At 44.6% G+C, this 26,747-nt stretch overlaps 1 protein-coding gene across 1 annotated transcript in view; it reads right to left on the bottom strand.

The window, feature by feature from the left end:
- Window positions 1-26,747, bottom strand: part of LOC126259958 (voltage-dependent calcium channel subunit alpha-2/delta-3) — a 941,077-nt gene that overhangs the window by 337,213 nt on the left and 577,117 nt on the right. The window contains exons 5-7 of the mRNA XM_049957069.1: window positions 20,636-20,767; window positions 17,665-17,942; window positions 6,241-6,351 (exon numbers count right to left, since the gene is read on the bottom strand). Coding sequence (XP_049813026.1) covers window positions 6,241-6,351; window positions 17,665-17,942; window positions 20,636-20,767 — 521 coding nt within the window. The remainder of the gene's footprint in view (window positions 1-6,240; window positions 6,352-17,664; window positions 17,943-20,635; window positions 20,768-26,747) is intronic.

Below are 26,747 nucleotides of genomic sequence, written 5' to 3' on the forward strand. Positions count from 1 at the left end.
TACATGTCGGACCCGCGTGTCGCCACTGTCTGGATCGCAGACCGAGCGCCACCACAAGGCAGGTCTCAAGAGACTGACTAGCACTCACCCCAGTTGTACGGACGACATTGCTAGCGACTACACGTACGAAGCCTTTCTCTCAATTGCCGAGAGACAGTTAGAATAGCCTTCAGCTAAGTCCATGGCTACGACCTAGCAAGGCGCATTAACCACATCTGGAGAGAGTCTCACTTGTATTATCAAGAGCAATGTACAACAAGAAATTAAAGTTAAGTATACGAGAAGCTCCGTTCTTTTCTTTATAGCTTTCATCACGTATCCTGTTTCAGACTTAACGCAAGACGGCGTGAGTTGACGCGTGCCCTTTCGGCTACTTCTCAGTGTGGCGTAGCTAGCTTGTTACGCCACAACAGTTTGGCGACGAGTGTAAACGTGTTCTTTCTAATTTGCACTGATTTGCTTGTGTCATGGCTTCACCACATTCTCCAGATGTACTGTCCGAATTTTATCGCTTGCAGAATCAGCAGACGCAGGCGTTATTGGATGCCCTTGGACAGCTCGTCCAGGGTCAACGTGCGCTGCAAAACGATGCGGCCGCCGCCGCTTCGTCGCTACCGCAGCCACACCATGCTGTTGCACCTCAATTTAGGCCCTACGAGGCGGCCAACGAGACATGGCCGGAATGGTCCCGACAATTTGGATTTCATCTCGCCGCCTACAGAATTCAAGGTAATGAGCGGCAGCCGTTTTTGCTTTCGTGTGTAGGTGTGTCCACCTACCGTGTGATAGTGAAATTGTTTCCCCGACGCGACGTAGCAACTCTGTCCTACGAAGAAATTTTGTCAGCGTTAGATGCCTATTTCAAAGAAACAGTTAATGTCATTGCAAAACGGTATACGTTCTTTCGTACAAAACGTACGGCCGGTCAGACTCATAGGGAGTGGGTTGCAACTTTGCAAGGACTTACTAGGGATTGTGCATTTGAATGTGACTGTGGACTCCCTTATTCAGATACTATGGTGCGTGATGCAATAGCACAGAACGTTTCTGATGTTCGCATATGGGAACAGATTTTGAAACTAGCTAATCCCTCCCTTCAACAAGTGATAGACATATTGGATAGGCAAGACACACTTGACTTTGCTCAGTAATCATTTGCAACTTCGCCAGCCGTGTGTCACATTAACCGGCCCGCCGGGCCCGCTGCACGGAACGCTAACCTGCCCTTGCGCACGTCCGCGCAGCCACGTGTCCTGCGCAAGCAAGCAAATGCAGTGAAATCATGCCCGCGGTGTGCAACTAGACATTCGCGTGAGAATTGCCCGTCACGCCAAGCTATTTGCTTTTTCTGTAATAAGAAAGGGCATGTTCAAAGTGTTTGCCAGAAAAAGCTTAGATCAGACACTCACAACCATTCCAGGCCCTTTGCTTCGCGCCGGAATCGAATCAAGGACACACAGGCTCGGGAACCCTTCGCCCAAGGACATTCATGTAGTTAGTGCCACTCCGCCCAGTGTTCCTCTCGCTAACAGTGACTGTGTTCGTCCCACGAAAAGTGTGCGTCGACGTCGACGCAACTCCCGTCACGTCGCACATGATTCTGTACCAGTGTATGTTCACGTTGCACAAAACAGTCGCTCTTGTCGTCAGCAGGACAATAAACTTTTTGTAGATTTGGACTTTGCCGGACAAGTGATACCGTTCCAGCTCGATACCGGAGCTGCAGTTTCATTGCTCAATCTCGCCACGTACAAACAACTGGGCGCACCGCCATTGCGTGCCGCAAATGTTCAGCTCACGAGTTATTCAGGACAGAATATCCCTGTGTTAGGACAGTGCAGCCTTCTTGCAACATACAAGGGACAAACAAAACTTGTGTCTTTTTACGTTCTTCGTTCTTCTTCGGCAGTGAACTTGTTTGGTTTAGATTTATTTCAATTGTTTAACTTGTCTATCGTCAATCAGGTCCTATCCGTGAATCGGACTGTGCCTTCAGCCAGTGTTTCTAGTCTATGTGACGAATTTGCAGACATTTTTGCACCGGGCCTTGGTTGCGCTAAGAACTATGCAGCTCATTTGGAACTGAAAGTAAACGCGCAACCGAAATTTTTCAGGGCGCGCAATGTTCCCCACGCATTGCGTGATGAGGTCGCCAGAACATTAAACGATTTAGAATCGCAAGGTGTAATTGAACGTGTGCAGGCTTCTCTCTGGGCATCACCCTTAGTAATTTTGAAAAAACCTTCCGGAAAATTGAGACTTTGCGTGGACTTCAAGGCAACTGTGAATCAACAACTTGTGACTGCTACTTATCCTTTGCCCAGCCCGGAAGATCTTTTTGATAAACTGTGCCCGGTTAAATATTTTTCCAAGTTGGACCTAGCAGATGCGTACTTGCAAATACCGGTGGGCGAAGAATCCCAGCGCGTATTGGTGGTTAACACGCATCTTGGATTGTACCGATTCAAAAGACTGCCATTCGGGTGTGCATCCGCCCCTGCATTGTTTCAGCAATATTTACAAACTGTTTGTGCGTCGGTCCCTACTGCTGCGAACTATCTGGACGATATTGTGATCTCCGGAAAGACAGAACATTTAGCCAACCTACGCACATTATTTCAGGTCTTGGGACAAAATGGTCTTCGCTTGCGGAAGGACAAATGTGTGTTTTTTGCTCGTGACTTACCATATTTGGGACATGTAATCAATGCCCAAGGCATACATCCGAGTCCAGAGCACCTCCGTGCCATACAGGACTTGCCTTCGCCACAGAATGTGAAGCAGCTACAGAGTGTGTTGGGAAAAATTAACTATTATCATCGCTTTCTGCGCAATGCCTCTTCCATTTCAGCTCCGCTTCATCGCTTACGCCGTAAAGGTGTTCCGTTCGTCTGGACGACGGAATGCGAACGCGCCTTTCGCCAGTTGAAATCGGCGTTGCTTTCAAATACTTGCTTACGCCATTCGATCCCCAGAAACCCCTTTTGTTGATGGTAGATGCATCGGATTTCGGGATCGGTGCTGTGCTTGCGCACAAAGATGGATCGCATGATCGCCCTATTGCTTTTGCGTCAAAATTGCTCTCGTCTGCGCAACGCAATTATTCACAAATAGAGAAAGAAGCTTTGGCTCTCGTGTTTGGTGTTACTAAGTTTCATGATTTCTTGTATGGTCGTCACTTTACAATCATCACAGACCACAAACCTTTGACATCGCTTTTGCATCCGCACAAGCCTGTACCTCCACGTACAGCGCAGAAATTCATTCGCTGGTCTATTTTCCTCTCGCAGTACCGCTACAATATCTTGTATCGGTCCACTGCTCAGCACGGAAATGCTGGTGCGTTGTCCCGTTTGCCTGTTGCTGAGGATAAAGCATTCGATTCTTCCGAACTTGCTTGCATGTTCATTGACTCGGAAACCGATGACGTGGTCGAATCGTTTCCGATTGATTTTCGTCGTGTAGCTACAGCCACAGCTGCTGACCCTGTCCTTGCTACTGTTTTGCGTTTTGTTGCTACGCAATGGCCCTTGTCGAAGTCACGGATCGAGGATCCGTTAGTTCGCCGATTTTTTGCTCACAAGGAGAGCCTTTTTGTACGACGTGGTGTTTTGTTGTTGCCTTCTGATAATGATCAGTCCAGAGTCGTGGTCCCACGTTCGTTACAGTCCTCTGTCTTACGGCTTCTTCACCAAGGACATTGGGGTATAGTGCGAACGAAACAACTTGCTCGTCAGCACTGTACTTGGTTTGGAATCGATGCTGCGATTACGAATATGTGCTCTTCTTGCATGGCGTGTGCCGAACAACATTCCGCCCCTCCGCGGAAATTCTTTGCATGGCCACAAGCCACTTCCCCTTGGCAACGCTTGCACATAGCTTTTGCTGGTCCATTCTGGAATGCTCGATGGTTGGTTGTGGTCGATTCTTTCAGTAATTTTCCTTTTGTTGTCCGGATGTCTTCCACGACGTCATCTGCCACCATCCAAGCGTTGTCTGCTATCTTTTGCATTGAAGGTCTTCCGCAGACTATTGTTTCCGACAATGGCCCACAATTCATGTCCGCAGAATTTCAGTCATTCTGCAAGGCCAGTGGTATTCAACATCTGACGTCCGCGCCGTTTTCGCCTCAGTCAAACGGTGCCGCTGAACGATTGGTCCGGACTTTCAAGTCACAGATGTTGAAGTTCAAAGAGTCGCATTCTCGGGAGGACGCATTGTTGCTCTTTTTGTCCTCGTATCGTTCTCAGCCCTGCGATGGTCGCTCGCCGGCTGAGTTGCTCCACGGTCGTCCTCATCGAACCTTGATGTCTTTGCTGCATCCGCCGCATCAGGTTCATGTGCAGCGGCAGACTCCTGCTTGTGCTCCAGGCGACGTTGTATTCTATCGCAACTATCGCGGTTCACGGCGTTGGCTCGCAGGGCGCATTCTTCGCTGCCTCGGCCGCGCGATGTATTTGGTTTTGGGGGCCTCTGGTGAGGTGCGTCGGCATCTCAACCAGCTGCGCCTCTGTCGTCGCACGGGTTCTGCCGCTCCCCGTCTGCTTTCAGCGACGGTGCCGTCCGGTCAGCGCCCTGGGGACCCATCTACTGGCTCGCCTCATCCCCAGGTGTTACCGACGATGCCTTCCATTTTGCCCCATGGCGACGCGCCGCTGCCGCCGCCGCCGCCGCCGCCGCCTGTTCTCCCGCCGGCGCCGCCCGCAGTGGACGCTTCCCTGCAGCAGCCCAGCGCCTCCCTGGGTCGCGCGCCGCCGATCGCTCCCCGTGACCAGCTGTCCTCCGCCATGGAACTCTTGCCCGCTCCGGCCCAGATGTCGTCATCGCGCGTCGGATCCCCCGACGCAATGGAGGTCGACCCTTCGGCCCCTCCTGTCTCATTACGGGCGCATACACCGCATGTTGACGTGCACCCTGGACTAGGTTTTCAGGCGTTTCCTAGCTCCCCTCGGACCGAATGGCAGGGTGCGGGTGGCACAGCCTCGCCTGTTGTTAGGCTCCCCACCCCATCGCATACGTCAACATGGGGTCCTCCCCACGGCGGGCGGAAGCCTTATCACACGGCCGTCCGCCGATTTGCGGGGGAGGAATGTGGTGTCACCGCCAAACACCACACTTGCTACGTGGTAGCTTAAATCGGCCGCGGTCCATTAGTACATGTCGGACCCGCGTGTCGCCACTGTCAGGATCGCAGACCGAGCGCCACCACAAGGCAGGTCTCGAGAGACTGACTAGCACTCGCCCCAGTTGTACGGACGACATTGCTAGCGACTACACGTACGAAGCCTTTCTCTCAATTGCCGAGAGACAGTTAGAATAGCCTTCAGCTAAGTCCATGGCTACGACCTAGCAAGGCGCATTAAACACATCTGGAGAGAGTCTCACTTGTATTATCAAGAGCAATGTACAACAAGAAATTAAAGTTAAGTATACGAGAAGCTCCGTTCTTTTCTTTATAGCTTTCATCACGTATCCTGTTTCAGACTTAACGCAAGACGGCGTGAGTTGACGCGTGCCCTTTCGGCTACTTCTCAGTGTGGCGTAGCTAGCTTGTTACGCCACAACAAATTCTGTGAACGATACTTCGGGAAACCTCAGGAACCAATGTGCAGATATCATCCAGGGTGATCCGCCGATCTTCACACATGCTTTGTTCAACCTACAACACTGTCTCCTCAGAAATTGACGGTCTCCCGCTCATTTGTTCGTCGTGAATTTCGGTCCGACCAGCTGAAAACTCTCTACACCAGTTACGAACATTTTTGACATCCACGCACGACTCACCATACACTTCCGTCAATTGGCGATGGATTTCAATCGGCGCAGTGCCCTTTGCGTTCAAAACCCGAATAACTGCGCGCAATTCGCACTTGGCGGTAACATCCTACAGAAGCTCCATTCTCGACGGCTGCCAAACCAAGACTGACCGCCTCAGCGTGGCGTGCGCATGTTTACACACAGCGCGTGAAGCACTATTCATAACGGCGTGACCAACTGCCACACAAACAGAGTTCTATACTTATAAAACAAATAGGAGACCTCGTAGTTACCAGCAGTTTCATAAAATCTCAATAGACATTTCTTGTGAATTAACATTTTTCAACTATTTCAAATAATATTATCCACAACTACTGTAACAGTAATTAGTGTAGTGCCACATACAGGTAATCTAGTGAAAGTAAACTGAGATAATTGCAAATAACGAAGCAAGTAGTTAGATGCAATGTTTTCTACACTTACCCTCTGTAATATGTCAAATGCTGTTACCAGTGCAGACGAAAAATTGGCGATATTTTCCGATTTTCGTGACTCCAAGTTGTTTTTCAGTTCTCTGATGTTTTCCATATTCGCCTGGAAGAAAATTAGACTGATACTAATTTTATTTTGCAGGGGTACTCGTAGAAGATGTGTGAACGAAATGCAAATTACGATGAACATGAAAAAAGTGAAGCTTCAAGTAAAAAGAACGAGAACGCTAACAGTTCACTGGCAGACGGCAAATTATGTAGAATAAGTATGAACAGCACATATTTAATCTGTAAATAGACATTTGTAATTTGCAATTTTTGTTTTGTTACTTACTATAATGGACACATTTATATGTTTAATTTTTCCTTAGATGAATGTATAGACATTACGATTACATTCTACATAATAGCAGATGGAATAACAGGTAAGACGTTTAAATATTCTCACAGTCACTATTTATTCCCGCCTTATTCTTGTTGACCCTCGTAGAAATATTGAATACTTTTAATTTATAAATTTACTCTAGACACGAATCACAAAATTTTATACCAGGTTATTAACGTTGGTCAACATTTTTCTAAATGCGTCGAGTCTGCATATGCGAAATTGACAGGTGTAACAGCTACTAGACAATAAAATCAGTTTCAAATAAAAACTGAGCTCGCATCTCCTGGGGAACTCCTTTTACTACATAGTAGAATTTCTGAATGTGTTATCATGTAAAGAATGTGTGTGTGTGTGTGTGTGTGTGTGTGTGTGTGTGTGTGTGTGACTGCTTAAACACATAGTTAAAACAGATCACTGTATGTTCACCATAAAGTAAGCTTAAAGTTAATGTAAATGATATTCACGTGAATGGTCGACATGTTGCCCTGTTTTTCATTGAAAGAGTATAACTGTAAAATGATTAGCTCCACATCACAGCGAGAGATCGCAAATATGATCCGTGGAAAGTTCAAATACTAACTATACCAGATTGCATGTCCTGTGGCATTCCCACTGAAAATATAATTTGTCGCAGCTAACACTGGTCAACAAATTTTTTCGAACTCTCAACTACATGACAATTTCTTACTGATTCTTAATGTTTTTGATCTGCTAATTTCAAATCCGAGATCGGTTTTGCTCTCCTTGCTTTGGTTTTCGTGAAATTCGAACTTTTCCATTCCAGCTATTTTCGGTTTGATTAATTATCTATATGTTTATGTTATTGACAGTTTTGTAATTGTCTTTCTTCCTTTCAGATGTGATGTCATTTCATCATAGCTACGACCAAACGCCAATGTAATAAACATCGAGACAGTTTCTTTTACATTTGTGGATGCTACACTAATATTCGTCAAGGACGCAATATAATATCATTTGTGGGGCAAGGGTATAAAACATACTATGACTTACTCTTGGCGAGCAAGACAAACCACTGGCCCCACATACTGCACGTCACAACTATGAGTAAATGCTGCGTGATTGGACGAAAGGGAAGACTAAGGTTTCACCTATCAGAACCCCATGTCCTCATGAGAACCACCGGATCACACAAATCACTGCTGTTTTTGTATCGCTAATACTAAGGCAGCTGGTACGAAAAACGACCATAACATCCTCTCAGCAATAAGACCTAATATGCACACTGATGAGCTACTACATCCAGTTTTTATAGGATTTACTCTATCTACAGATGCGCATAGCGACAAAAATCCAGAGACAGGTGAGGAAAGTGACTAATCCCTCACAATCCTCAATCTCTCATCAGCTTAACCAGTCGGAGCTGAACGACTCTGTGTGTGATGGTCTCTCCAAATTTGCAACTGAAGTGTTAATCTCTAGACTGCAAGAAAAACGTGGACTGAGTGGTATTCTAAAAGTGTCATATTAATGACACTTGCATGAATATCAAGAGCTCAGATGGAAACCCAGTTCTAAGCAAAGAAGGAGTATATAGAAGGTCTATAGAGGGGCGACGTTCTTGAGGAAAATATTATGGAAATGGAAGAGGAGGTAGATGAAGATGAAATGGGAGATATGATACTGCGTGAAGAGTTTGACAGAGCACTAAAACACCTAAGTCGAAACAAGGCCCCGGGAGTAGACAACATTCCATTAGAACTACTGACAGCCTTGGGAGAGCCAGTCCTGACAAAACTCTACCATTTGGTGAGCAAGATGTATGAGACAGGCGAAATTCCCTCAGATTTCAAGAAGAATATAATAATTCCAATCCCAAAGAAAGCAGGTGTTGACAGATGTGAAAATTACCGAACTATCAGTTTAATAAGTCACAGCTGCAAAATACTAACGCGAATTCTTTACAAACGATTGGAAAAACTGGTAGAAGCTGACCTCGGGGAAGATCAGTTTGGATTCCGTAGAAATGTTGGAACAAGTGAGGCAATACTGACCTTACGACTTATCTTAGAAGAAAGATTAAGTAAAGGCAAACCTTCGTTTCTAGCATTTGTAGACTTAGAGAAAGCTTTTGACAATGTTGACTGGAATACTCTCTTTCAAATTCTGAAGGTGGCAGCGGTAAAATACAGGGAGCGAAAGGGTATTTACATTTTGTACAGAAGGCAGATGGCAGTTATAAGAGTCGAGGGACATGAAAGGGAAGCAGTGGTTGGGAAGGGAGTGAGACAGGGTTGTAGCCACTCCCCGATGCTATTCAATCTGTATATTGAGCAAGCAGTAAAGGAAACGAAAGAAAAGTAAATATTAAAATCCATGGAGAAGAAATAAAAACTTTGAGGTTCGCCGATGACATTGTAATTCTGTCAGAGACAGCAAAGGACTTGGAAGAGCAGTTGAACGGAATGGACAGTGTCATGAAAGAACGTATAAGATGAACATCAACAAAAGCAAAACGAGGATAATGGAAGGTAGTCGAATTAAGTCGGGTGATGCTGAGGGAATTAGGTTAGGAAATGAGACACTTAAAGTAGTAAAGGAGTTTTGCTATTTGGGGAGCGAAATAACTGACGATGGTCGAAGTAGAGAGGATATTAAATGTAGACTGGCAATGGCAAGGAAAGCGTTTCTGAAGAAGAGAAATTTGTTAACATCGAGTATTGATTTAAGTGTCAGGAAGTCGTTTGTGAAAGTATTTGTATGGAGTATAGCCATGTATGGAAGTGAAACATGGACGATAAATAGTTTAGACAAGAAGAGAATAGAAGCTTTCGAAATGTGGTGCTACAGAAGAATGCTGAAGATTAGATGGGTAGATCACATAACTAATGAGGAGGTATTGAATAGAATTGGGGAGTAGTTTGTGGCACAACTTGACTAGAAGAAGGGATCGGTTGTTAGGACATGTTCTGAGGCATCAAGGGATCACCAATTTAGTACTGGAGGGCAGCGTGGAGGGTAAAAATCGTAGAGGTAGACCAAGAGATGAATACACTAAGCAGATTCAGAAGGACGTAGGTTGCAGCAGGTACTGGGAGATGAAGAAGCTTGCACAGGATAGAGTAGCATGGAGAGCTGCATCAAACCAGTCTCCGGACTGAAGACCACCACAACAACGAACATATTAATGAAAGCGGAATGAGACCATTCTTTCATATTTCATAGAAGAAAATAGATATTTGTGTTGCCATAATGTCACAGGTCTTCTCCTGGTATTAGGGATTACATTGTACAATCCAGATGATTGGTGTTTATTTGTAGACAGTTTAAAACGCAGTTTGAAGTGTGTTACACTACACAATGGAAATGTTTTAACACCTGTTCCAGTAGGTCATTTTCCTGTATATTTACGAGAAGAGCGTAATGACAAGAAGACTGTGATTAACCTACTAAAATACCAGGAGCATAGCTGAATAATATGAGTGGACTTGAAAATGGTTGTTTCGCTGCTAGGCCAACATAGAGCATTTACAAAGCGCCCCTGCTCTCGTTGTATGTGGGGCACTGGCTACAAGAAAGGCACCGGAACCACAAGGAGAGGACCATCGTGAGAATCTGCAAACCGGTATGCAAAAGGTTTTGAATGATGCAATTGTCAGTCGAGAAAAACACTTTTCGCTCCAGTCCATATCAAACTGGGTTTGATTGAACAGTTTGTTAAAGCATTAGATACAGACAGTGAATGTTTCCAACATATAGTCATGGCTCTTCCTGCTTTGTCTCTTCAGAAGATGTAAGTAGGAACGTTTAAACGTCTCCAGATTCGGGCACTTGAACTTGGGATGAATGTATCACAAAGGTGAACATCAAAGAAAGGGCAGCGTGGCTGTCATTCGTGGCGGTAATGGAAAACTTTCTTGATAATAAAAAGCTGTTAACTGTGAAAATCTGTCATAATTTCATGTCCTGGGATGTAATAAGAGCGTCAAATTCCATTTCGTATACAGTCATCTTTATAAATTCCCTGACAACTTAGGAGACGGCATTGACCAGCAAGGCGAACCGTTCCTTGAGGACCTCAAGACAATGGAAGAGCGCTATCAGGGGAGGTGGGAGAAACACATGATGGTAGATTACTGCTGGAGTATTAACCGAGATCTCCCGGAAGTACTTCACAAACGGAAGAGTTTGAGACGAAAATTTCTGCCTTAATAGGATGTGTTAGGTATAAGACACATTTTTCTAACTGTAACCTTCTTCATGATGGTACGTGTTTCAATTTGCACTACCAAATAGATGTAGACTGTGTTTCTACTTAATTTCTATTTAGTTTAATTTAAATTGTATTTTTTAAGAGACTTAAATGAAATATTTATCCCTCTACTTTACGAGTTTAAGATTAAAACATGACATATAGACATTTGGCGATTGTAAAATAATTAAAAAAAACCTGGAGCCTTCAGGAAAACAAACTGCCGATAGCAATGCAATAAAAATCTTGTTGACCAATGTGATTTAGCTAACCCGTGGACAGCCGATATTGGAAGACAGCACGGCAGTTTGATTGGGGTGACGCGAGAGTATGGCTACAAGGTCCGATCCAAAGTTTTCGGGACTGATGCTGCCATCTGTTGAAAATTGTACCTTTAGACTAATGATCACCATCACCCCCGGAGTAGTTCGCATCCGCACGTACACACCGGTCCCAGCGCTTCTGCCACTGGTCAAACGTTTCCTGAAGTCCTGTTCTTTGAGGGTGTTTATCACCGCCAGCAATGCTTCTTGAACCCTCTCTAGAGTGTCGAACCGACGGCCTTTCAACATGAGTTTCAGTTTTGGGAATAGCGCGCAGTCTCAAGGTGCCAAATGTGGCGAATACGGTGGGTGTGGTTACAACCGCCCTGTTGTTTTTTGAGAAAAAGGTCCTGGTGAGCAAGAACATGTGACAGGGCACGTTGTCGTGATGCAGCAGCCAGTTCCCTTGACGCCAAAGTTTGGGCCATCGTCGCCGCACGTTTTCACGGATCCGTCGCAAAACGTCACCGTAGTATGCAGAATTCACTGTTTGGTAGGGTGGGACGAATTCTTTGTGCACAATTCCCTTGGTATCAAAGAAAACTATGATCATGCTCTTCGCTTTGCTCTTCACCTGTCTCGCTTTTTTGGGTCTTGGAGAGCCTGGGCTCTTCCACTGGGACGAGTGTTGCTTTGTCTCTGGGGCATACCCGTAAATACAGCTCTCGTTGCCAGTGATAACCCGTGACAAGAAGGTTGGATCATCAGATGCGGTCTGACGAAGGTCCGTGTACACTTCAACACGCTGTGCCTTCTGATCGGCAGTGAAGACCCTTGGCACAAATTTTGCGGCGACACGATGCACGCCCAATTCATCAGTCAACATTCGTTGACATGTGCCATAACCAATACCCACTTCATCAGCAAGGTCTTGAATAGTTCGACGTCGATCCGCACGAACGAACTGTTGAAGTTGGCAACAATGTCTGGCGTTGTGTGGCTAACGGGCCTTCCAGTGTGATCATCATCTTCGACGTCTGTACGGCCGGCCCTGAACCGAGCATGCCACTCAAACACACGAGTACGGCTCATGCTCTCTCCTCCAAACACTTGTTGAATTATTGCAAGGATCTCCGTAGCACTTTTCCCGAGATTCGCACAGAATTTGATACACAAGCGCTGTTCTGTTTCCGGATCCATCGTAAAATCGCCACACACCAAACACAGAGTGTTACGGAAATAACTGTGGACACGCAACACGTCCTCCCAGCTGAATTCCACTGCGCACACTGACTCATCGGATATGCAGCTCTCGCCACCTAGCGGTGCAAAGATCTACTTTTCCTACTTTCCAGATGGCAGCACCAGTCCCGATAATTTTGGATTCCACCTCGTATAACGTTCAGTCGTTGCATGAGCCTGCCCAGTGCAGCTCTTCACGAACGATAGTCTAAGTTTATAAGAACTTCTCACTTTCTAATTATTAGCCACAATTGCGAATAATGTTTATATCAACTGTATTAGGTATTGAAAGAGTATCTATTGGTAACGCATGAAAATCTGTGCTGGATTGGAACTCGGACTGGGGTTTCCCACTTGCAGCGCGCGGTCGCTTTAATCATTTTGGCTATCTGTGCAGACTTCCAGGACGTTCCAAACTTCCATATGACACATTGTCTACGGCTGCTAATGCTCGCAGATTTACCTGGATTCTCGTAACAGGATTAACGAGAAACGTGCTCAACGTTAGTATCGTCTTTTTTTGCCCGTCTATACTGTAATACGTATCAAATCTCACTTTTTAAATCTACTTATGCGTAAAGATAAATAAAAGCGAACATTTAACTTTGACTGTTATTTGAGAAATGACTTAAAATTCGGTTTGTACATTATACATCGTTGGCCATTAAAACTGCAGCATCGTACAGGCGGCATGCAAACAAACTTGAAATTGGCACGATGTGCACTACATGCTTGGATATGTTCAGTGCAACGGCAGAATGTAGGTAGGAGTAATATCCTCTACATTCTGTATGTAAGGAAAGATTACGCAGCGGGTTTCTTATTCTGAAATTTCACATGAATGTTGGTTGTTTGTGAACAGATCTTGTTATTCTTCATGTAAGAAGGAGAAATATCTACCAGCACTCGTTCGAAACTAACGGCGACACGATCTTGAACTAGCGATATTGCAGTTTACCGGTTCCACAGTATTGCTGCTTGCGAGTGTGGGGATACTAGGAGTGTCATGCTATTACGGAATCTGGGAGTCTTTGGGTGCGGGGGGGGGGGGGGGGAGGGGATGGGGAGTTATTGGTATACTCAATACTGGTCGACGCTATGCACGCACGAGAGGACAGACGTACTGTGCGCTCCGCCGTGCAGGATCGTGTAGCCTCATCAAGTACCTTGAGTGAGGTAACGTTTTGTTTGCAACAAGACAAGTATCCTTAGGGGCAGTCAGCGCGGCGAACACTGTTGCAGGTTCCCTTGTCACGACAGCAGGAGCATCGATAGTGCACCTCCAAAGGCAACGCTAAAGACACAGCAGTGGCACCATGTCGTCTTTTCAGACGAATCCTGGTTTTGCGTACAGCATCAAGGTGGATGTATACATGTGTAGAGGCTCCAGGCTGAAAGCCAACTGTCAGAATGCATTCGTTATCCTGTTACAGGATGTCCCAGGAGGAATGGTCAGTATTCAGTGATATGACAGGCACGATCTTTTGAAGCAAAAAGCTCCATATGGAGATACGCCCTAGTCCCAATAGTTTCGGAGACTTCTGTGTTCTTCAGTACAATATCACGTTTATACACGTTCACACATACAACAGCCAGTAAACAGTTAGTAAACATTACAACATGCATCTTGGATATTAATAGCCGTTTCAGGTGTATTTAGTCCTTTATTACTGGAGCACAACCGGTTGCGTGCCACTAGAAGCCACTTCTTCAGGTGAACATATGATTAAAAAACATCAGAGAGGAAAACTTCGGAATCTTTTTACTCAACATTCGTTGTTCATCAAAACAAAACACGCTAAGAGCCGGTATGTCATAGATTAAAAACTGACAGATTCCAGTATAGTGGATGGGTCCAAAACAAATCGTACCATAGTGATTTATTGGTAAGGCGATCAAAAAATAGATCACTCTGGTACGATTTGTTTTTGACCCATACAAAATTGGAATCTCGCACTTTTTAATCTATGGAATGCCTTCTCTTAGCTAAGATTTCGAGGTTTACCTATCTGATGTTTTAACCACATGTTTACCTGGAGATGTGGCTTTTAGTGGCAAGAAACCGATTGTGATCTAGTAATAAAAGACTAACCACAGCTGAAGCGGTTATAAATACCCATAGCTGTGGTTGCGCCGCCTACAAGGTTGTCTGCAATTGCAACATGCTTTTTACAAAGTATCTATTGAAAGTATCAGTTGAAAAATACGTATTTCTGACGTGTTCGTCGGACACTGATACGTGCAGAAACTCGCCACACGGCGCTATTAGCTGCAGCACTTGAACAATATGTTGCTGTTCCTGAACAGGTTGTTGAACTACGCGTCCAGAAGAAAAGTGGCATCTTTGAAGAATACCTGCTCTGCGCAGTGTCCCGAAAACTCTGGTAAACCCTGTGCCGTTATTCTTCGACAGCAGCAGGAGCACTAGCATCGCAAAAGCCGTAAATGTACACCATACGTACATGTTCTTCATTTGTGTAGCTGCGTGGCGTTTTAGACAGCGCGTGTACAAACGCAGTTAACCGATGCTTCCATCTGATAAACTCTCAATTCCTCGCACTATCTCACCCACAATATACCATGGACAACTGCACCCAAAGGGTGCAAGAGCAAAGAGATTGAAAGCAGCAATATATGCTGGAGTAGAATAAAACGTCAAAGAGAATGGCTGGTAAGACAGATACGTGAGTGCCACTCAAAAAGAAATTTATATTAAATAAAAACAGGACACATGTTCATATGAAGTTTGTTGTTTCGAATGAGCGTTCCTGGCACATTCATGAATATTGGCCATTAATGTGTGTGTGTGTGTGTGTGTGTGTGAGTGCCTAAGAGAACAAACTGCTGATGTCATCGGTCCCTAGACTTACACACTACTCAAACTAACTTAAACTAGCATCCGGCGGGAAGGACCGAGCAATCCGTGACATGGCGCCTCAAATCGCGCGGCCACTCCGCCCGGCTGTTGGCCATTACTCCTGGGACAGACTTTATAGCACCTGGCGTGATGGTACGGAATGCCAGCGGGTACACAACACGATCAGCGTTTCTTCGCAAATCCAGTAGTTTCAACGGCAGCCATTACATTCCTGACGTGCAAAAGGTGGGCAGCTATGCTCTATCATACACTTCTCCATGACACCTTTCAACAAGATAGCGGAAGACCGTATGTTGCTGTCCTACCTTACTTTGGTATAGAGGTTCCACTATTGCCCCAGGGTAGCATGTTGTTAAGATCTCTCACCAATGTGGTCATGGGTTACCGAGAGTTACACGACCACTTGCCAGCCGCCACGGCTGATGAACTCCAACATAGAGTTGAGCTTGGGGTAATGAGCTATATCTGTCATCCAAGTTCAGTTCGACCTGATTCCCATCTGGGTTAGAGCTGTTGTTGCAGTCAGATGTGGCGGGTCTCGATATTAAATTTCTCACCTTGTATGCCCTCAAATCGTCTACAAATTTAATTATATAATCTCCCCGCTGCACTATAATGCCCAATAAGTAAAATTTTTTATTTGATATGCTTCCTTGTATGGCAATTTTAATGGCCAACAGCATAGTAACTAACATTTCATTTCAGCTATTAGAAAAAGTCTTAAAAATTAGTTTGTACACTGCGAAGCTGAATACTCCATGTTCAAGCACCAGTACCAAGTACCAATAAAATCTTGTAACCTTACAAGGGGAACACATCGGAGGTCGCTGGCAGGGTGATGAAAGGATGAAAACAAAGGGGTACGTAGTTGGGCTTAGGTGCCAACACGCAACTGCCTTCGAGAAAATGTCGGTCAAAGTTTCGACGCGTCTTCATCAGGCTACTCGTGGAGCGTAAAACTAAGTGCGTGGTTAGCGCAGGGGCTGAGAGCACAGTTTCGAAATTTCGCGCCCCATGTTCAAATCCAGTATTATGTTTTATTTTTTCTTTTGTTGTCGCGGAAGTATGTGACAGTAGTATGTGACAATCTTTTTATCACAACGAAAAAAAAGAATGGAATTAATGGCAAAAGAAGTAAATATTTCAAATCTTATTAAAAAAAAAAAAGATTTTATCATCATAACTGACACGCACCAACACTTTCCGGAAAAGTGCTACCAACACTTTTCGTTTGTCTTCAAGAACTTAGTGACAAATTTGGCCCTAAAGTCCATCAAGACGTATATCACTTAATCGGGCGACATCAGAATGTGTACGCAACAGCCGCAAAACGTGGAAAACTCATTTAAGAAACTTATCATCAGTTTCTGGACAACGTTTCGCGACCTTCCGTAAAACTGGAGCTATTTCTGTACTTATTGACTCTTGGGATGGGAAAAACGGTCCATGCTTGTACGATGGGCTGTTTGTTGATAAAACTGGAATACCGATATGTTCATTAAAAGTAATTCCGCCGAAGTGTATGCAGTTACGTAAACCCTGCGACGTATATTTTTACTAATAAGTAAAAAGCTGCATTCGCCGATTACAGAATTGACGTCCCTATTCCATTGCACAGCAAAGAGAAATCATAGGTAGAATTAAAATACGCACATTGACCTAAGCAGGCTCCAGCTTTCGAGAAAATGCTTCGACATACGTGATTTACCGTGAAATGAGAACCAGATCGCAATGTTGTTTTCCAAAAGACATTTCCACAAAAAAAAAAGAATGTGGCTGTGATATATGTGCCTTTGCACATTGCTTTTGGTGTTCCAGTTTTTTATATTTTCAATGTTTTTATGAATGCACTGGTTCTCTTGAAGTATAAAAGTAAACATCAAACAAAAAATTGATGTACTAGAATTTTTATGTTTTTAATTTTCTATTAGTTACGTCAGATATGTGATGATACAATCTATTTTTAATAAAATTTGAAATGCTTATTTCTTTTGGCAATAATTCCATTGCATTTTATGACGTTACAAAAAATATTGATGTGACCTATATCCAGGACAATAAAAGAAAAGCAGAACATATTTGTTTTGAAGACAGGGAGCAAAAATTCGGATCTGCGCTTTTAGTCACTGCGTTACCAGCTCACTTGGTTTTATGTTGCGCGAGTGTACTGATGAAGTCGAGTCGAAAGTTTGACCGTCATTACTTGTTGGCACCTAACCCGAAATAGATGTCCCTTTATTTTCACCCTTCTTTCATCCTGCCAAATTTCCCCCGTATCAGAAATCGACATTTGGCCGGTTCCCCTTGCTAGACCAGTAAATGGCAAGCCACGTTGTAATTCAGTGTCTCTGTATAGCATCTTACATTTGGTAGAGTGTTTACACATGAGGCAGACTGCACAGAGAACAATAGCAAAGCGAAGGCACAACGCCTACCTGCACTAGCATGTCTTTGAAGCAAGCGACCAGCTCCTCCGTGGTATCCGAGAATTTGTAAACATTCACGAAGTCGTTGTTGCCGAGGGTGTCGAGTATGGCGGAGGCGACTGCCGTCGCCAGGTCCCTCCTGAGGCCCGTCATGGAGCCAGAGCTGTCCAGAAGGATGACGACGTCCTTGGGGCTGGTGGCAGCGTCGATGTACCACGAGCTCATCCGGAAGTCGTGCAGCTCCTGGTCACTTCTGGCAGACGCTTCATCCGGAGGCCACTTAATCGCTGAAGAAGATGATTACACTATCAAAAGACGATCGCGAAAGCTTTGTCAACAAGAAACGTAAAAGTGGGTCGTCAGTTTTCAATGGCGGTCATAAATGGGAATGCAGTTCGAATGATCGAGTCCGTTACGAGGTGATATCCAAAAGTTGCTGAATATATTAAGTAATATTTTGACGTCTTACATAGATTTTATTCTGCACTCTCACCTCCAGAGTAGTGTCCTTTGGAACAAATATACGGATTCCAATGTTTACGGCAATTTTTAATTGCATCCGGCACGTCTTTGTTGGGGCGGTTAGTAGTCTCCGCGTAGGCTTACCATACATCCGCAATTAGCCCGGACAGTCCTGGATTTTTAGTGCTGCCCTTGCTAATGTCTGGGTTGCAAAACTGCCCGAGGTCTGTGAATTTTATGACGCGAGGATTTTTTTGGAAATTTTAGGCCTACATGTTCGACATCGCGTTTTTAAACATTCTCTTACAGTCGTGCGTCTCTCAGTCGACTGTGGAGGAAGCGCTAACGTCGATTGCTGTAGGCTATTTCAGTCTGGAGAAGGGAACTCAAGTTGAACTTTTAAAGTTCGATTCTCGAGGAAGAGGCTCACTCAGGCTTAGACCACATACCCCTGTAATACCGAAAAAAAAACTATAATGTCAGTTGAAACTCTTTCACTGTATTAACAGGTTTTCATTTTCTATTCTGGAATATTATGTTTCATTTCGCTTACTACTTTTGCATTTTGTTCCCTTGTTCATAGCTTTCATTCTGATGGAAGTGCGCGCTCTTACGAAACACATTACAGCAAAGTCCTCCATTCCTTCTTTTCATCGTTTTCAAATTTTGTTAACGACTTTGAATTTTCAAAACACTAAGGCTTAAATCAATAAAAAGTAGTAGAACATTAAATTGCTTGAGTCTTCTTTTAATAGTGACTTCATTAGGAATAGGATATTTCAATATTTCACTGACAAACGATAATGCTTTACAAGATAGGCAACGTAAAGTTGCAGACTTTACAATATCTTCAGGTGAACTGTTAGTATGCCGTTGTTTCACAATCACTTGTTGTTGGCACTCAGAAAAAGAACCCTGAATCACTTTTTCAAATTTTTTTTTTATTTCAGTAACTCATCGCTACACGAAGAGAGAGAGAGAGAGAGAGAGAGAGAGAGAGAGAGAGAGACGACCCTGCAATTCTGCATTCGTTTGCGTAAGGTCTTTTATTTGTTTCCACAATTTCCAATTGTTAGCGTAAGCGCACATTGTCGCATTCACAGCAGTATTTTGACTGTTAACATTTTGTCTGGTAGTTATCTAGTCATTAGTTGGTAATAAATTTAACTGTATAATATCTTATACTTCTTTATGATAGCTTCCTTTTTGTGCCCGAATATTTCTGTCGTTATTAGGCTCATTACTACGGCCTAAATCAGCACTGAAAGATTTAGCGTTGTAACAGCATCGGTCTCCAACTTGCTTTTCGAAGGACTATTCAACAGTTCATTTTTCCAATGTCTTCCACAATCAGAATCAGTAAAATGTATTGAGCACGCACGAGAAATTTCAACTGAAAACGAATCTGCACGTTTACAAGCATTTATCCATTTTCGTTTCGCCTCATCGTTTTTAGGAAATATATGAAAATTGATTCCTAACTCCCTTATTTCCTTGTCTGCTGTGGTTAGCACAACTGGTGATCATTATTTTTCGCCCAGAAACTTACTCTAAAAAATCCCTCAATACACTGATAATTACGGCGTAATTCTGTACTGAATCGGCAGTCACTAACAAAAATTTACACTACCGTAAACGACCCCGCACGTAAACCCAAGTACAACACAATGCGTTAGGCAATTGCAGGCTACTGAGCGATGGTTGCGCATACACCTATCTTGTATGATCTGTCTACGATCTAGCACAATCATATAACACTTTCTGATCGTTTTGTCGTGTGATGCTGTCCGCAGCTCGTAGTCCAGTGGCTAGCGTTGCTGCCCTTGGAGCAAGGCTTCCCGGGTTCGATTCTCGGTCTGGTAGGGGATTTTTTCCCCTCCTGGCGACAAGGTGTTTGTGTTGTCTTCATCATCTCATCATCATTCATGAAAATGGCGAGACTGGGGAGTGAAAATATTGGGAATTTATTCGTGCGCTGATAACCACGCCTTTGATGGCCTACAAATCAAAATCATCATCATCATTGTGTGATGCTAATTTGCGGCCGACCGGAACAGTAATCAACATTGGCCGATGTCCGTCAGTTTTTGCAACGTTTATACCAGCCGTATGCCTTGTCTGAATTAAATATGAACTCCAAAAGCTATATTTCATATCTGCTGCACCTCTGCAGCCGTTCTCCCAAGTTCAAGCAAAACTTTACTCTAACATGCGGCTCTTTCAGGACAGCCATTGGAAAACCGCAAATACGCGCAGCAACTACCAACCCACTCAGTTCGCAGCCACCTGCCACACCAATTCAGGAAGGGTGTATGAGGAGACACCTGGCGGTATTTCAGTATACTCGGAAACAACTGCGCGCAAAATTGTAATTTCGGGAACTTTTGGATGCCACCCCGCGGTTGAAAACAAAAAGTAAACAACTGCTTTGCCCCGATTTAATTAAGATATGCAGAAACAATATTGATAAGTTCAATTATTATTTCTAAATTAATTTTTCAATCCTATATGGTCACACCTGGATATCGTCGCAGAAAGCCAGAAGCGCTGCCGAAGTATTGCCACGACAGGGAGGGATCGATCTCGTAGTTGTTTACGAACAGCGGATCGAGGTGTTCCGACCACCTGATCGCGTTCATAACCTCAGCGTCTGAAACAGAAAACATTGTGAAATAAAATAACGTGCTCTGAAGACCAGTCGCTGGAGGAAAGGGTTTTTTTGGATTGGAGAAGAGGTATATACTTAATTTTTATGTTCTTATTTCATAAATCTACCTAGAAATAAGAAGACAGGGACGATTTGGAATAAAGTGAGTGAGAGCGAGAAGTCACCTAACGGCAATACTGCAACTAGACTGGCGAACTGATCCAGTCACAGCCAAGGGACTAGGCTGCCGGGTGATGGGAAACAAGAGAAATACGTGTCTTCATTAAGAAGTGCTAAGGAAGGAAAACCATTTACTTTTGCAAGCAGCGTTCCACATTTCTTACATTAAATGTACATATATATTTATTTACACACATTTAGATTCATGGCATAAATAAATTTGAAATATCTATGTTTTGTCTGTCTTCAACGTAGCGCCATGTATCGATATGAAAGTATAAAATACATTTTACCATCTACGATAATGAAGGCCAAAGATTCGCATTGCTTTCTATGCATTCTTTATCACTGTAATGTGGCGTACTAAATATTATTACGAAAGAAGAAATAATACAATGCATATTATTGCAAGTGCCTTCTCGAAATGACTTTCTGCACCAAGGAGAATTAAAACAATAAGGAAATTTGATGAATCACCCCTGTATCTTGTGTGTAATATTAACGCACAAGCATTTTATTTTCCCAGAACTATATCCACAGAGGACCGACAACTAATACATTATTCTAGTATTCCCTGTCCCAAGTTAGAAATAACATTGTTTATAGTTATTTAATTGATATGGGACAACTAAGGTAAAGAAAGACTAAAAAGGAACCATGGCAATAAAAAGGCAAAGAGAAGCAGGGAATATATTCATAACATCATGAAAACCAGATAGATAGCGACACTAACTGCCAATACACGAATGTTATATTATAGCAGCTTGTCTGTGATCCGAGACGCCGTTTTCAACCAAATAAAGATGGCTTAACCTAGTAACCACCAACAAAAACAGAGATACGGGCTTATTTCCTTTTTAATATACTTTGTGAGCCGCCCGTTGTGGCCGAGCGGTTCTAGGCGCTTCAGTCCGGAACCGTGCTGCTGCTACGGTCGCAGGTTCGAATCCTGCCTCGGTCATGGATGTGTGTGATGTCCTTAGGTTAGGTAGGTTTAAGTAGTTCTAAGTCTAGGGGACTGATGACCTCAGATGTTAAGTCCCAGTGGAGCCATTTGAATACTTTGTGCTGATACAGATCGAAGCTTTCTTACTCCCCCGTTACAACTGCTTTTGCGTTTAATGCTGTTTACGAGACGAATTTCTCATTTTTAGGGTTCTGTTCCTCTATCGATAATGTTGTTGTTGTGGTCTTCAGTCCTGAGACTGGTTTGATGCAGCACTCCATGCTACTTTATCCTGTGCAAGCTTCTTCATCCCAGTACCTACTGCAGCCTACATCCTTCTGAATCTGCTTAGTGTATTCATCTCTTGGTCTCCCTCTACGATTTTTACCCTCCACGCTGCCCTCGAGTACTAAATTGGTCTATCGATAATACCGGAACCATTATAGGACAACTTTGTTATCCGTCTGTCTGTCTGTCCGGCTGTAAAAACCATTTTTCTCAGGAACGGGTAGACGTGTGAAGTTGAAATTTATGTCACATACTAAGGCGTTGTAATAAATGTTAGCTTCTACGTCAACACAGTCATAAAATACTGCTGACGCCCTTCACGGGTATGAAACCGGATTTCATCGTCCTGATGACACGATATTTCGACACTCCAACTGGCGGCCACCTTCAGGTGAGATTGAAGATGCTCTTTTTTCCCCTTATTGTCATTTTCACACCTGGTACAGGTAGGCCAGCAGCGGCATATTACTCTGCTCTTTGGCCACGGCCACAGATATGACTAATGATGCAAAAGGAGACAATCTAAAAACAGACATGGTGGATATAGAAACGTAGACATACAAAATGAAAACACACGGAGGCGTTCACGGGCGCCGTGTCCAAAATAAAACCGTTCAGAAACGTGGACTCGCACAGAGATGACAGGACGACACACGTGAACGATGCAGCACAAAAGATGAATCACTGGAATATGAACACGACGACACACACAAACACTAGGCGATGATCTCCGGTGCGCGGATGTTCACTATACGTATACAAGTCCGGGAACCTGCCAGAAAGGGGAAAAGGTGGGGAAGAGGGAGAGGGGAGGGTGTAGATGGCAGAGGTGACGGGAGGGGGAGGAGGGAGGCAGGAGGGAGAGAGGGTGTTCAAAAAATGGTTCAAATGGCTCTGAGCACTATGGGACTTAACATCTATGGTCATCAGTCCCCTAGAACTTAGAACTACTTAAACCTAACTAACCTAAGGACATCACACACATCCATGCCCGAGGCAGGATTCGAACCTGCGACCGTAGCAGTCGCGCGGCTCCGGACTGAGCGCCTAGAACCGCTAGACCACCACGGCCGAGAGAGGGTGTCCTTGGGAAAAAACACAGGGTGTGGTAGAGAGGGATCAAAGTTGGTAGGATGGGTAGATGGAGGGGATGTGGGCATCATCAGGAAGGGGGAATTGGTGGAAGCCACCTTGGGCGAGGGTATGGAGAGTGGAGAGCAGGTGGGATGTGGGAATGCAGGCGTGGCAGGACAGCTGTTCTTTTTTTTTTTTTACTTTATTGTTAGTTTAAAACCTGTACAAATCAGATAGGCTGGCAGCGGCACACTACGCTGCTCTTCAGCCATAGCGTTTACAATAGTATAAGAACGTAGAATGATAATTAACAAAGTGACGGACAAAAGAGAGAGGTCACAGAGACACAAAAAACACGGAGTCGTTCACACGTGACGATAACAACACTGAAAACACGTTGGCACGGCGCACAGAACACTGATGAATCCGACGGCACAAGTGAACGTAGTAGTGGGACGGCGGACACCAAAAACACTAAACGACGTCACACACACGAGACACAGAAGGCGATGATCTCCGGCGCGCGAATGTTCACTATGCGTGTGCGAGTCCGGGGACCTGCCAAGAGAGGAGGAGGAGGAAGGGGAGTGGGAGAGCGAGAGGGGAGAGCAGAGATGCCACGGGCAGGGGAGAAAGGGGGGAGGGAGGAAGGGGGAGGGGAAGCCCGGGGGAAGAGGGGTGGAGGGAGGGGACGGGGGGAAAGGAAAGAGAAGGGAATGGAAGAGAAGGGAGGGAGGGTGCCTAAAGGAAAGGACGCCGGAAGTGGGGGGTGGGGCAGGGTCAAAGTTGATAGGAGGGGTAGATGGAGGGGAGGAGGACATCATCAGGGAGGGGGAGCTGGCGGAAGCCACCTTGGGAGAGGGTAAGGAGGGTGGAGAGATGGAGACCGGGTGGGACGTGCGAATACAGGCGCAGCAGCGGGCGGGGGTGGGAGAGGATCGGGGAGACGAGCGGGTGAGGAGGATCGAGTTTGCGGGAGGTGTACAGGATCCATATCCTTTCAAGGAAAAGGAGGAGGTGGGGGAAGGGGATGAGATCGTACAGGATCCGCGTAGGGGAGGGGAGACGGATGCGATAGGCGAGGTGGAGAGCATGGCGTTCAAGGATTTGGAGGGATTTATAAAAGGTAGGGGGGGCGGAGATCCAAGCCGGATGGGCATAACAAAGGATAGGGCGGATGAGGGACTTATAGGTGTGGAGGATGGTGGAGGGGTCCAGACTCCACGTACGGCCAGAGAGGAGCTTGAGGAGACTGAGTCGGGAGCGTGCCTTGGCTTGGATTGTCCGGAGGTAGGGAGTCCAGGAGAGGCGACGGTCGAGGGTGACGCCAAGGTACTTAAGGGTGGGAGTGAGGGCGATAGGACGGCCATAGATGGTGAGATAGAAATCAAGGAGGCGGAAGGAAGGGGTGGTTTTGCCTACAATGATCGCCTGGGTTTTGGAGGGATTGACAGCTGCTCAACGCGGCGGCTCATTTATACACCGTGAACAGCCGAGCGTGAGAAGCGAAAGTGCTGCCCTCTGGAAGGCGAAGAATTGCAGCGCCGCAGGAGATAGAAGCTAAGAAAAGCGATGATTCGATAATTAAGGTGCCGACGGTCGAAAACCGGACTGTTGTGGTTTTATATATGATAAAACAGGATTTCATATTTTCCTCAACTAAAATCTTTATTAATAATGTCATAGGATAATCGTATTTCGACGGATTCCTTGAGTACAATCCTAGAAACTGAAAACCGGAGCAATAATTTGCGTCTCCTTAAACACATATTATGCTCTTCATTGAGACAATGTTCAGCGGCGGCAGATTTTTCAGGCTGGAGCAAACGTGTGTGACGTTGATGTTCCATAAATCGGTCACGAATCGTACGAACAGACTGTCCAGTATAAGCCTTTCCGCAAATACAGGGAATTTTATATACTCCAGGCTTCCTCATTCACTAGTCATCTTTAGCCGATTCAAGAAGGGCTTTAGTTTTGGCCAAAGGCAAAATGACACTTTTAATACGTATTTTCTGAGAATTCTTGAAATTTTCGAAGAAATGCTCCCTGCAGAGAGTAAACAAGGAAACTGGTTTACAAATGTCTATTGTTGCTCCATATGGTGGCCCAAATTGAAAATAAATTTGATGACCCATTTTGCCTGAAAACAATGTGAAGATAATCCAGTTCCTGCGTCAAATTATCAGAATTGGAAGTAGCATAACCTTTCTTGACAAGTGTGCATAAAAAACTCTCATGCGTTAATGCAATGGACGACAATTAGTAGCATGAAGGTAATGGTCCGTATGCTTAGGTTTACGGTATAAGCTGTGTCCCACAGTCCCACTTTCTTTTTTGCGTACGAAAATATCCGGAAAAGTAATTTGCCATCTTTTTCAATTTCCATCGAAAATTTGATGCAATTAAAATGAGCTAAAAACCGATGAAGAGCTTCCATTTCATCCAACCAAACGATAAAAATATCATCCACATGTCTTAAAAACTTGTGGGCTTCGGAGAAAAGCCCTGAGTGAGGTGCCTTCAAGATCTTAGCTGAAAAGATCGGCGACAATAGGGGAAAGAGGACTCCCCAAAGGCACACCGTCCGTTTGTTCAAAAAAATATATCATTAAAAAATATGTTGATATCAACGCATGGCGACAAAACTCAGTAGTTTTATCATCCAAAAGCTGACCAATTAGCAACCAGGATTCCTTCAAAGGTACATGAGAAAAAGAGTGGAACAATATCGTAGCTAACTAGGTCTGATGCTCCAAGGCACAGAGACTTCAATCGTTGAGTAAAATCAGTCGAGATGGATATATGACGTTCACAGTTCCCCACATGGGGGCTAAGAACAGTAGCAAGATATTTGGCCAAATTATAAGTAGGAGTGTCCAAATTGCAGACGACTGGAGGAAGGGGAATTCCAGGTTTTTGAACCTTGGGTAAAGCATCCAACTGGGACACCCGTCTGGGCGATGAAATCCGGCTGCGTAGCCGTGAAGGGCATCAACGTGTGTTACGCCGGAAAAATCTACATAATCAAAAAATACGGTGGTTTGTGTCACATAGTTTGATACTTGTAAACTCACTCATCAAAACCTACAGAGTACTTCCCGTTGGCCTAGAATCATGAAATTTGGCAAGAAGCAAGGATTCGCAGTACAAGCCAATGGAAAAAATTGTGAAAAGTGTTAATTTGTACTTATATCACATGAAAAAAACTTTTTTGTCATTTGTTATCCGATTTCAAATTAACAATTAAAAATAAAAACATTCTCGAATGTGTTGAAATTCATGGGACCTATATCTCCCCACCCCCCCATGAACAATGGACCTTGCCGTTGGTGGGGAGGCTTGCGTGCCTCAGCGATACAGATGGCCGTACCGCAGGTGCAACCACAATGGAGGGGTATCTGTTGAGAGGCCAGACAAACATGTGGTTCCTGAAGAGGGGCAGCAGACTTTTCAGTAGTTGCAGGGGCAACAGTCTGGACGATTGACTGATCT

The sequence above is a fragment of the Schistocerca nitens genome, chromosome 5 (genome assembly GCF_023898315.1).
Source record: "Schistocerca nitens isolate TAMUIC-IGC-003100 chromosome 5, iqSchNite1.1, whole genome shotgun sequence".
Classification (NCBI taxonomy): Eukaryota; Metazoa; Arthropoda; class Insecta; order Orthoptera; family Acrididae; genus Schistocerca; species Schistocerca nitens.